The 12,822-nt window shown below is 40.4% G+C and overlaps 2 protein-coding genes across 3 annotated transcripts in view; one reads left to right on the forward strand and one right to left on the reverse strand.

Moving 5' to 3' along the window:
- The window catches only part of LOC125900850 (histone-lysine N-methyltransferase 2D-like), a 422,240-nt gene that overhangs the window by 112,269 nt on the left and 297,149 nt on the right, over positions 1-12,822 (forward strand). The window lies entirely within an intron of this gene.
- On the reverse strand, positions 188-11,967 carry pank2 (pantothenate kinase 2). 2 transcript variants are annotated; one of them, XM_049596135.1, is made up of 7 exons: positions 11,570-11,967; positions 10,706-11,058; positions 8,103-8,356; positions 5,422-5,598; positions 5,009-5,132; positions 3,966-4,091; positions 188-3,862 (listed from the first exon to the last, which is right to left on the reverse strand). In XM_049596135.1, exons 1-7 carry the CDS (start codon positions 11,781-11,783, stop codon positions 3,812-3,814), a joined length of 1,299 nt encoding a protein of 432 aa, XP_049452092.1. In that variant the 5' UTR covers positions 11,784-11,967; the 3' UTR covers positions 188-3,811. The 2 variants fall into 2 exon arrangements, with proteins under 2 accessions (XP_049452092.1, XP_049452093.1); XM_049596136.1 differs by lacking the exon at positions 11,570-11,967 and having other exon boundaries at positions 8,103-8,438; positions 10,706-10,843.

The raw sequence follows: 12,822 nt of genomic DNA on the forward strand, positions 1-12,822 counted from the left end.
CGATTATATTACATTTACATGAGTAAATAAAGCTGCATCAAGCAGCCTGTTAGCTTAGCTTAGCATAAAGACTGGAAACATACAGAAGCAGCCTGAGTCTGTTCATCAGCACGCCTAACACTGTGATCAACACTGACCTTCAGAGGTGCTTTAATAGCTCTCCAATAAAAACACAAGCAGACACAAAGATATGAAAAGTTTGTATTTCATAGTGACAATAAGAAATGTTTCATGACAGTAACAAAAACATACAAAGTTTTCTTTGTTATGTTTGTTAAACTCAAACCACAGAAGGAAACCTACAGAGTTACAGACCAGTTTGTTTCTCTACAAAAACATGACAGGCACTTTATTTAATATCAACTCACTGAATTATACAGGTTCACTATCTCTATGACTGACGGCTGAAAAACTGTGTCCACTGAGTCTCCAATGATTTCAGGAGTCTAACCTCTCCGTCAGGTTGGTGACGACTGATTGTGGTCCCTGTGATCCGTGACGGACCGATGACTGAATGAACATGAGACAGTGAAATGGGACGGATGAATGAAAAGATGGACAGACAACAGATAACACACAGCAGAGACTGTTAAATGTCTCCTGGAAAACAAAGACGTGCATTACACTCAAACATTAAAGTACAAACTGAACGAGACAAAAGTGGTCAGGGGTCACATGACCTAGAACCTCCATTGGAGGAATGCATCAAGTTTTTGCATTAAAATCACTTTGCTTATAGAATCTGGGGAAGATTCAGGGATGTGATAATGCCCCTGTGTTTACCTCTACTTTCACATTCATCGACACCTTTTCACTGGACAAACAGAGGGATGCAGTGGCTCAAGGGCACTTCAGCAGGGCAGGTCAGAGAGGGACTTAATGTTATCACTCATACGTTACAGTGCAGTCTCACTAACGCCAAAACTGACTGTTCAGATTTCCTGATAGCAGAACTGCTGGAAAGTTAAAGTGATCTCTACAGACACTCAGACCTCAGCTGGGAGACGTTTATAAATGATGCAAGTTTATAGCAATAACAGTTCATGTCTCCATTAAAGAATACGTTTGATGAAGTGGTGACCTCTGGTGCATTTTTAATCCATTATGGTGTCAACATCCAGTGAGGAAACCTGGCTAAAAAGTCTGATTAGAAGAGTAAAAGCTAAACACTGAAACGCTTATAAAAGTGGATGTAACTAATTCTCATTGTGTTGATTAAGCTCACTGTGAGTACCAGATGGATGGGTGAACTATGACGGACCTAATCTTCCTCGACAGTCATGTTACTGAGCACCTTTTATTTCAGAGTTAAATCATCTCAACTCTCAGAGATCATCTCGAACATTTACAAGACTGAACACTCCAATATGTTGTTATTTAAAGCAACTTGTACTGTTGAAAGGATTCGTCCGATATAGACAGGAAAATGTCAAATAATTCCTGGTTCTCACCGAGGAAACTACAAAATAAGGAAATGATGGCAGTGACGTCTTGTCAGCTTCATTAACTTTTGTTTCCTGAAATTAGTTTTCAAATGTATCATCAGTTTAGCTCCAGAGCTTCCTTCCAGATGTATTCAAAGACAATACAGTAATGGAGTAAAGAGGAGCAGCAGCGTGAATGGCAGCTGTAAAATACCATATCGTAAATTTAAATTTGGACAATTCGCTTTTTCCATTAAGGGCTGTCAACTCTGGAACACGTTACTGACTGAAATCAAACTGACTTCAGATTTAAAATCCGTCACAACAAAGGTCAGTGCTGGATTAAATCAAACCAGAGCTGTGGCCACTCTGAGCTGAATGTGCTCTTTGACTTCTGAGGGTTATTAGTGTCAAAGTTCTGGTGTATAGTGCCTTCCATGTTTATAGTGTATGATGGTTGTATGATGTATATTTTTAATAACATTTAGGTGTAAATGTAAAAGCCCAACTAGGGGCTAAAGTTGAACATTGCCAATAGTTTGTTGTTTCAGCTTTACCTGAAAAATCCTTTCACCTGATTAACAACTCACATTACATGATGTTGATTTGTGTTTTTTATCTAAACGTGTGCCTTTGTTTTCCTTGTTATGGGTCTCCAAACAGATCATGGCTCTGTCTCAGGCCCCTGTTGGGTCAAACATATCTGACGTTACATCAGGATACATGAACAAACAGAGCAGGTTCGACCTGTTATCACTGGCCAGACTGTGATTATGACCACATCAGTTCTTACTGGCTCTGATTGTTACTCGCTCTGGACTCAATGATACGATCTATTAGTTTGGTAAATATCCGCAAAACTAGGACTTGTCTGTGTGCTATAATGCTCAGTGATTTGTACTCGTACTTACGTTAGTCACTTAACACTAATTAGCTGCTGCACACACAAGTCATGACAACGAACGGTTTTCCAAACTGTCACCTTGTTGTTTTATCAGTACATAACTATGCAATATTTATCCCTCTGCACTCACCTATTTTATTCTTATGAGTATTCGCAATGCACTTTATTACACTTTAATGTTACCCTGTCCATGTTGAATGTCTTGTTTGCTAAATATTTTTACTGCACCTGGATTCCAAAGTAACATTTTGTTCCCTGTGTGCTGCTGTACGTAGAGAATGACAATAACAAACTGAAATACTGCTTTCTGACGTTTACGGTCCAGATCAACATGGCGCGACTCAACAGAGATACAGCTCGCTAACGTTAGCTAAACAACGCGCAAATGCTAACTTAGATAACTGACAAAGTCACAAATACTGATAAGTGACGAAGGTCCAGATTTATAATTATTTGGCGAGTAGTGCCACCTCCTGACAATAATAGGAAACATTATCTAACATCTGAATATTATTAAATATCATTAAAAGTTTAACGTTTGGTTAGTTGTTAATAACTAAACACGTGTACCTGCTAACAGGAAACGGGGGCTGAGACGCAGCAGCTGGACGCAGAAATGATCTGTTTGGAGATCAATAACAGGAAAACAAAAGTTGTGCCGTCCCTTTAACTCAGTCTGGCTCCTGAAACGCTGTCACTGACCTCATGACCTTTCCTTCTTTTATCGTTTCCTTGATCCAACTTCTCAGATATAAATATTTATTTGTCTAATATGATTATAAACTTTATATCTTTGGGTTTAGAATTGTTTTGTTCTTGGGTGAAACAAGTATTTTAAAGAAGTCATCTTTGGCTCCGGAAACTTAAGTCAGACATTTTTAGTTATTTTCTGACCTTTTACAGACAAGACAGTAAATTAAAAACATATTCAGGACATAAACAAAGATGAGTGATGATTTACTGGGGACATCTTTCCTGTGTTTATCTTAAAAAATCACTACAGTTAAACCATCCACCTGGTACCTATACAGGGTCAAATAAACCCTAGAAAACACTTACAAATGTTTGGCCCAGGACCTGACCCCTCTGAGGGTACCTGCAGTCCACAAAACTAAACGATGACGAGTGCTTTCTAACCCGAGTGTTTCAGGCAACTGTGGTGAATTTCCTTGAGATGTTTCAGACCAAATCTGTCTTGTTTCTGCAGACAGTGACTTTGCTGCGTTCAGCTTTGGTCCGAGCAGGAAACAGACTTCTATCCATCGACCACAACAAGAGATGTGAGTCAACATTTAGAAGCCACTTTCACCATCTTACAAACCAGCATGATTTCTGAGACCTCCAAATGTTTGACAGATAAAATTTACCAGTGACCTGCTGGTGTGGCTAACATCCCACTGTGGAATTACTTCAGGACAGTCTAAAGTGCTAATGGTCTTTGCAGCAGATTGACAAGTGCTTCTTTGGGTGTAGTTTGGATGCATTAGGACGGATGCAGAAGCTCCAACAGGGCGCCAACCGCTCCGAAGTAACCCTAAGAAAACACAAAGAGAACTCAGAGTCAGGAATAGTTCAGACCATCAAAACACAGAACTTTATATTTGGTCTATGAGGTCAGTAAGGTTTGAGTGATTTACCTCATGCTGTAGGAAGAGAGCTTTGAGCTGTCCTTTAGACCAGTAGTCCATGGCGTAGGCCAGCAGCTTCATGGAGAGGGTGTTCACTCTCAGGAAGTTCCCCACAAACACCACTCGCTCTATGTTCTTAGAGATCAAAGAGAATAAACGTTTATTAAAATACAACTGACAAATATGATCAGAGTGTCAAACTGTAAGATCTGTTGAGGCAGTTATACAACAGCTGATCTCAGCTAAGATGGAACAAAGACTCTCCTAAAATTTCACCCTCAATATGACCACGCACAGGGCGCTCAGGGTGAGCTGCTCATAGGTGGAGGTATTTTATATTTTAATGATTTAGATAAAATTCATGTTTGTCAAGTACTCAACAAAAGACTGGATAAATGAGACTTGGATTATACTGCCACTTTCTGTAAGAGGCTGTGAATGGATGTTTTCATATAGTTTTGCTGATCGTATTGTCTTAGGGGTTTTTTGCATTAATGAAACATTAATGACTGACGTGAATTTCCCAAGTGTGGGATTAATAAAGTTTTATCTCATCTTATCTTAAATGCTTTTGAGAAGATTTAAAAATAGAGATATATATAGGCGAAAAATATTGTGATATAACAGGACGTATCGCCCAGCCTTACTATAAATCTATAACTTTATCCAAGTAGTTATTGGGGCTGTGCATTTGAAACATGTTACTTCGATAAATTAAAAACATCTCATCCATTATTGCTGATTTTATTTGGTTTTAGAGTTGAACATCTGCTGAGGGTGTTAAACGACACGTGGATAATGCAGCGTACGTCCTCTGCGCCTTCATAGCCCTGTACAATGCTGCTTGATCAAGACGCCACAAGGCAGCACCGTAAAGAGGCTGAAGGCAGAGAGGAAATGACCAGCAGGGAAACTGGAGGGGGACGGATTTTAAGAAATATTTCCTCCCTGCTGTATCTTGACATCCACCTGGAGTCTTTCAGCCACTGAAGCACACATGACAATAAAATACTGAGCTATAGTAAGTCCCCCCCAACCTCCATGTTACTGACCTCGTTGAGAGCACACATCCTGGTGATGGAGCCGATGTTGTTCGTGATGGTGACCAGTGTGGCTCTGGCCAGGTCCTCTTTAGACACCGACTCCCTCTTCTCTTTGGACATCATGTTGCCAAAACTATCAAACCAAAACATGAACCATGTTAGACGAACAAAGACTTCAGGAGTCTGTTTAAATCCAGCAAAATGTAAAAAGCACATCTGGGAACTGCACATATTGAAAGTGACAGACAGATGTTAATATGCTCAAACTGCATCAAGTTCAAATCAAGGATTCTTGTTTTCACGCTGGGACAGGAAACTAATTTAGCACCGTCCAGGTTCCCTGTTTCATTAAAGCTGGGACTGTGTTTGTAAAACAGGTTTGTGACCTGTAGTAAATGTCAAAGATTAAAGGTGACCCTCACCTTGAGGCCACCGCCCAGCCTGGCAGCCCAAACCTCTCATAGTCTCCTCCGTAGATGTCCCGGACCAGCTTGTCCACTCGTGTGCTCTCCCCCTGAGAAGCCATTTCTAGAGCTTCCTCGAAAGTGGAGCAGCCGGTCAGCAGGCAGCACAGGCCCAGGAAGGTCCCACCACCCAGGCTGCAGACACACGAGTAACAGAGAGACGATATAACAACCTTCTACGAACACTTCAGTCTCCACTGGGGAGGGATTGTAACGTCTCAAATGGAGACTAAACTTGTGCATCTCTGTGACAAGTACTACAAGTTATGCACATCATACCAGGGTTCTGACACCACATGGCGAGTTATACGTAAGACTTCAAGACAAATTTTGACAATAATCAAAACTAGAAAAGATAAAACATGAACCAACTTCAGTTATTCAGGGTTAGGGACTTTTTCTCTGCTCAAATGTTCCCTGTAACATAAAACAAGAGATTTTGTCTCATGGCCACAGTGGATCCTCTGCTCTGAGCTTTGTTGCTGGAAAACAAAATATGAGTGTTGATGCTTATTCAAGACACTATCCATAAATTACCATAAATACCAATTACTTCAAGATTTAAAACGCAATGTCAGAAAAGCAATTCATAAAATCTTAGTTCCCATGTCTTAGCACTTTTAAGACTTTGATTTGAGACAGGCTGGATGAGGAAAGACTCATTGTTGAGGTCAAGACATATCCCAAACTAAACAACCCACAATCTGTCATTATGAAGACAAAGGCCAAAAAGCTACTGCCTGGCGAGTCACGGCTCTGGAGATCGGCTCTTCAGTTGAGAAATAAAGTCTAACTAGTGGCTGTACACACATGATTTTAAGTAATGCAGAGGAAGAGGAAGTTCAGATCTTTCAGTAAAAGTAATAATAACTTTGCATGGACTTCTGTTGAGGAGCTGCAGTGCGACGTGTCCAGTGTGTGTGTTAGGGGCTGCACTTGACTTGCCACACTGCGGCAGCACCTGCATGTTTTCAGCTGTATACAGACTCTAAATTCAGCTACACATATCTAGTGTTTCCTTCTCAGCACAAAGAGCCATTATGTCCACGGAGCAGTTTTCATGAGTCGCTTTCAAAGCCACCAGACAGAAAAACCACATGTGAAAACAAACCAGTGGAGAGAGTCAAACTCTGTTTAACCAACATATTTCAAACTGTAAACTGAACCCAAATCAAATTAACAAAGACCCATTATGCTTCAGCTTACAGGCAAACAGTTGAGTACAGGAAGTGGCTTTGTGAATATAAAAAGCTGCTACTTTTAACACCAAAGCTCGAGGGAGACACAGAGGACGGACGTCACCAAACTGACCACCCACCTGACTGGACTGCTCCCACCTACATCTACACCTGCATCACTTTAACCCTGTATCAGCCTGGTAGGGTTCACGTCTAGAAACAGATACCTGTGTATGTGTGCAGAATGTGTACGGCGACAAGTCAAGATTCTGGTATCAGGACTGTTCTGGTTTTCATATGTAGTCCGAGCAGTACTGACCAGTCACATGCGAGCAGCAGGTAAGCGGTCTATATGGAGAGTAGGGGTGGGGAACAATTCTTAGAGCACAGCCAAGTATCAATTTTGTTATTACATAAATTATTAATATTACAAATACAAATTAAACTTTTGGTAGCCTACTAGAAGAATATTATCACGTGCCTGATACATTTTGCAGCAATAAAAATAAAGTGAGATACAGATTTTCCTTTGAGGACATAATTTGCATTTAAAAAAAGGTAATGAAACACAATACTTAGCACAAAACCTTTACAATCACAAAAAATATATATATTTTTAAAATCTTATTTATAGTTACTTGTTTTCCTTTTACACACTTGGTTTAATTCATTATCATCCTGCAGCCTCTCACCTGCGCTTTGTGTCGGAGCTTCACACACATACACACCTACACGACACGGTGATCTGTGAACAGCTGAGCAGCGACGGTGGAAACGAAGTGAAGATAACTAGAAAATGACTCGAGCTGACGGCAACTGCACTCGTTAATGTAAGGGTGTAATAACACCTTAGCAAGTAAGAAGCCAATACTTTATCAATACATGTGAAGCGATAAGAGTACCGATGAAATTCAAAAAATGAAAACAAAATTTTCAAAACCACAATAATATGTATCAAGACTCATGTGTCCTGATAATATCAATTCTCACCCATAATGGAGAGGCAGTCTCAGAGCCCATCTGCTATCATCTAACACAATATTATATATGTATTAGCTATATTCATTATATTATATGTATATATTAGCGTTTATTATAATTCATCTGCCTTCATGTGCAGATATCTGTGAAGAAAATAGTATAAAATAGTCTGAATGAGCGGCACATGGAGGAGGAAGTCTCGGCTGGAGATCTGCTGGCTACACTCAAACAGCCCAAAATTCTGGCCCCTTTATCGTTGTCACGACGACAGCTGGTTCTGAGACTGGGCTATGGTTAGCTTGTCACATTACATGTTTTCTGTTCCTGCTCTGTTTCTCTGCTGACATATGAGGCCAGTGACCCACAAAGCAAACCCAAATATCTTTAAATATGTAACACTGCTCTAAAAACTGCAGGAACACAAACCCCCTAACACTAAATGACTGATAAGCTGAGAGAATCTGCAGCAGTGATAGTTACCTGGTCCCTGTAACTCGTTTGTAGTTGTTCTCAGAGTAGACGGCCAGGATGCTGACCCCTGACCCTATGTTGACCAGCAGCAGAGGGTAGGGGTTCTCCAGTGTGTACGGCTTCTGGATGCAGCGATCGGGGTCAGTGGGGTTTTCGAAGTAGTAGCACTCTGAGGGTCCGCGGGACACCACCGAGTCGATGTACAGCACCCCCCGAATCAAACAGTCCAGCTCGTCCAGCTTGTGAAGCTGCAGGTCGGCCATCTTTGTGGTGAGAGGAAAGAGAACATGGGTTACGTCACTGAGGGGATGTGGTCACTGGTCAGGAGGAGACAGAGGCGGGAAACTGGGGGAGGAGGAAGAGCAAACAGGAACCTTCATCACTATAGGAACATGTCTTGTGCATCTGTACATCCCATAGTTTGTTAAAAATGTCCCATATCTTTTTAGGACGATTCATAAAAAAACTTTCAAGGCCTTGATTTTTTTTCTCACTCGAATTCACAAACAGTTATTGCAAGGACCCATGGGAACCCTGTGATATTATTTTTTTTTTTTTTTAAATTTAAAAATTCACAAACTCTCAAGGATTCCAAGAACCTATTGAAAATCCCAATCCCAAAATTAAAGATTTCAAGGACCTATGGGAACCCCTGTGGTAATGCTTCTTCCTATGTATTCAAGCACTTTCAATGACCCACATCTATTTGTCTATTCTCAAAAAACTTCTAAGACCTTTTATCTTTTTCCCTCCTAAATTTAACAGAATCCCAAGGATTTCAAGGACCTGTATGTACTCTGTGGTATTGATTTTTAGGTACATGAATTCAAGCACTTTCTATCACTCATATCTGTTGGTGTCTATTTTCAAAAAACTGTCAAGGTCTTGGTATTTTCCTCTCTTAAATTCACAAACTCTCAAGGATTTCAAGAACTCATGGGAAACCTGTGATATGTATTTTTAGGTACATAAATGCAAGCACTTTCAATGATCCACATCTGTATCTGTTAAAAAACAACATTCAAGGCCTTGATTTTTCACCCCAAAAATTTCACAAACTTTTAAAGACCTCAAGGACCCATGGGAACCCCGGTGATATTGCTTTCTCCTATGTATATAGATTCAAGTTTTAAGGATTGAGTTTTAAGGTACATAAATTCAAGCACTTTCAGTCACTCATATCTATAATGTATTAATGCTTATTCAAATTAGAAAAAAAAATTGCAAGGCCTTATTTATTTCCCCACTCAAATTCACAAACTCTCAAGGATTTCAAGGACCCATGGGAACCCTGATATATTTTTTTTTAGGTATAGAAATGTAAGCACTTTCAATGACTACTATCTATTTATGTCTATTTTCAAAAACTTTAACGGCCTTGATTTCACCCCTCAACTTTATAAACTCTCAAGGATTTCAAGGACCTATCAGAACCCTGTGATATTTCTTTTTTTTAATTACATTAATTCAAGCATTTTCAATGACTCATATCTATTGATGTCTGTTTTCATAAACTTCCAAGGCCTTGATATATTCCCCCTCAAATGCTCAAACCCTCAAGGATTTCAAGGACCAACTGGAACCCGGTGTAATTGACTTTTTGGGTATATAAATTTAAGCACTTTTAATGACCTGTGTCTATTTATGTCAAATTCAAAAACTTTACAGGCCTTGATTAAACTCTCAAGGATTTCAAGGACCCATGGGAACCCTGTGATATTAATATTTTAGGTATAGAAATGTAAGCACTTTCAATGACTACTATTTGTCTATTTTCAAAAACTTAAAAAGGCCTTGATTCCCCCCTCAAATTCACAAACTCTCAGGGATTTCAAGGACCTATGGGAATCCTGATATATTAATTTTTAGGTATATAAATTTAAGCACTTTTAATGACCCGTGTCTATTTATGTCTTAAAAACTTTACAGGCCTTGATTCCCCCCTCAAATTCACAAACTCTCAAGGATTTCAAGGACCCATGGGAGCCCTGTGATATTAATATTTTAGGTATAGAAATTTAAGGACTTTCAATGACCCATGTCTATTTATGTCTATTTTCAAAAAACTTTAAAGACCCTGATTCCCCCCTCAGATTCACAAACTCTCAAGGATTTCAAGGACCCATTGGAACCCTGTGAGAATGATTTTTTAGGAGCCTAAAATATATTTTGCTGATGCCCCCCTCCACAGCAGTACAGTGCTTAGCGTCCATGCTAGTACTCCAGCCTGTGTATCCAACCTGGAGATGTGCTGACACCTACTGCAGGAAACACATACACTCACACAGCCTCACATCAGAAGGTCTTAACTGTCCCTTTAATTTGTCCAAATTAATTACCTGATGCTTTGTTATGGTCCAGAAGTAAGAAAATTATTTGCTTTGATATCTTGACGGGTGCTTGAGGACACGCCCCTTTCTGTCTTTGTCTCCACTTGCTGCTACATCTGTAAATATGGGATCCAGGTGTTCTCCATCACTGCCTGTTCTGTTACATTAATTCCCATAAAATGCTAAAAATATGTTCTGCCTTCTCTCTGTCGTCTCTCCTTCCTGTCAGTCTGCACTGTGCAGCCTTTAAAAGCAAACAGAGGAGAACAACAGCAGACCCACCGTGCGGAAATCAGACTCAAACTTGTAGGCCCCCCCTCCCGTGGCGCAGAGGGTGGTGTGGAGGCTGGAGAAGTGCTTGTTGCGGCCCATCTGCAGGAAGGCCGGCAGGTCATGAGTGGGGAAGCGGATGAAGTGCAGGTTGCCCGTCCTGCCGCACAGCGTCAGGTCCTGCAGCTCCAGGTGCACGTCCCTGATGCCCGTCTTACCATAGGCGGTGTTGGAGGTCAGGTAGCGGCGGATGCTCTTCAGGTTCTCCACCTCTTCCTGCTCCTCCTCGGCTGTGATGTCTTTGGGCTCGAAGTACACCAGCTTCACCAGGGTGCCTCCAATGTCCATCCCAAACCAGGGAAATGCTGCATTGTGTGAGATAATATATGCAACAACAAAGAAATCATTCACCAACATTGTGTCTTTATTTCTTTCTCACTGGATCATAATATCTTCTTGTATCTGTAATATGTAAATGCTTAGTGACGGTGAGGGCGGGTGGAGCTGGTGTCTACATGCTGGCCGACATAACGGCATCAGCTTCATCCACAGAAGCAGAAGTACAGTGTGTACCGCGAACGCCATCTTGTTGCAAAACAGATCCTGTCTATTTACTGACGCCACAGCTCACCGATGTTACATTGTAATACCAACACCGGAATTATTTTAATATCATCCCGCCACATCACACAGATATTTACTGTAACGTTATATTTTTATGCGTATTTCTGGCTAATTATCAGTTAATTGGAATATTCTTTCCAAATCTGTATTTTCAGTCTTTAGCGGGGAACGCCTTTGATTTGTGTACATATACAACAACGGTGCGTTCCCCAGTAATTACACTCAGCCCATACTAGTAACGGTAACACCTACGCGGCCTTGTTTTCTTCACCGAGTCGCTCCGATGCCTCGCCGTCGAGTTGGAGGTCCGCCGGTCGGATGTGGCTCTTCCTGCGGGCGCGGCCGCCTCATTGTTGGGCTCGTTTCTGAGATACCCGGGCATCTCCTTGTCGGACCGCGGCTGCTTCGTGGGCGTTTCGTCTTCGTCGATACTTTCATCGTCGCGTTGGTGGCCATTGAACGCCATTGAAATGACTAATTCACTACATATATACTGCAGGTTGCGATAAATAAAAGCATCGGACGTCAGTTATTCCCGCGGACAATGAAGTCCGAGGAGCTATGAGCTAGCTAATTAGCCAGCTAAGTAGCTGTGTGGTTATAAACGGCCCGGTACATGTCCTTTTTATGTTCGCTGTCAAGGCTCAAGAGGGCGGGGCCAGCGAGTGATTGAAGGACGCCAGAACCAATCAGAGCGCGAATCTGCCAATCAGAAAACAGTTAATAAAAGGAGGTGATGTCACTGTTGTGTTCAGTTTTCACATAAAAGAAAAAAAAAAATCATGTATGTATGCAAATAAATGGTGAAGCAAAGACTATTTTATCAGCCCAAATACATTTACAAAATCTTAAGTAATATTCATATATTTATTTTTTATGATTTTGTCCTAGAAACGTATGAATATCAAAGGTGAAACAAGCACCAGTTTACGATCGCAAACAAAATCTTAAATAACGTTTAAATTATTTTGTCAATAATATTTTATTATTTTATTGTCTTAAAAAACACGGAAGAATATCAAAAGGTGAAACAGGTAGTGTTTTAAAATCCCAAACAAATGTACAAAATCTTAAGTAAAATTTGTATTTATTTATTTTATAAATGTAAGCACTTTTAATGACCCATGTCTATTTATGTCTTCAAAACTTTACAGGCCTTGATTCCCCCCTCAAATTCACAAACTCTCAAGGATTTCAAGGACCCATGGGAACCCTGTGATATTAATATTTCAGGTATAGAAATGTAAGCACTTTCAATGACTACTAACCATTTATCTATTTTCAAAAAACTTAAAAGGCCTTGATTCTGCCCTTCATATTCACAAACTCTCAAGGATTTCAAGGATCTACGGGAATCCTGATATATTAATTTTTAGGTATATAAATCTCAGCACTTTTAATGACCCATGTCTATTTATGTCTTAAAAACTTTACAGGCCTTGATTCCCCCCTCAAATTCACAAACTCTCAAGGATTTCAAGGACCCATGGGAACCCTGTGATATT

The sequence above is a fragment of the Epinephelus fuscoguttatus genome, linkage group LG14 (genome assembly GCF_011397635.1).
Source record: "Epinephelus fuscoguttatus linkage group LG14, E.fuscoguttatus.final_Chr_v1".
NCBI classification, from domain to species: domain Eukaryota; kingdom Metazoa; phylum Chordata; class Actinopteri; order Perciformes; family Serranidae; genus Epinephelus; species Epinephelus fuscoguttatus.

Coding starts and splice junctions, on each gene's coding strand:
- pank2 (XM_049596135.1), bottom strand. CDS start 11,783: ATGGCGTTCAATGGCCACCAACGCGACGATGAAAGTATCGACGAAGAC. Junction 11,059..11,569: donor GGTGAAGAAAACAAGGCCGC/GTAGGTGTTACC, acceptor CACACAATGCAG/CATTTCCCTGGTTTGGGATG. Junction 5,133..5,421: donor GGCTGGGCGGTGGCCTCAAG/GTGAGGGTCACC, acceptor TTGGTTTGATAG/TTTTGGCAACATGATGTCCA.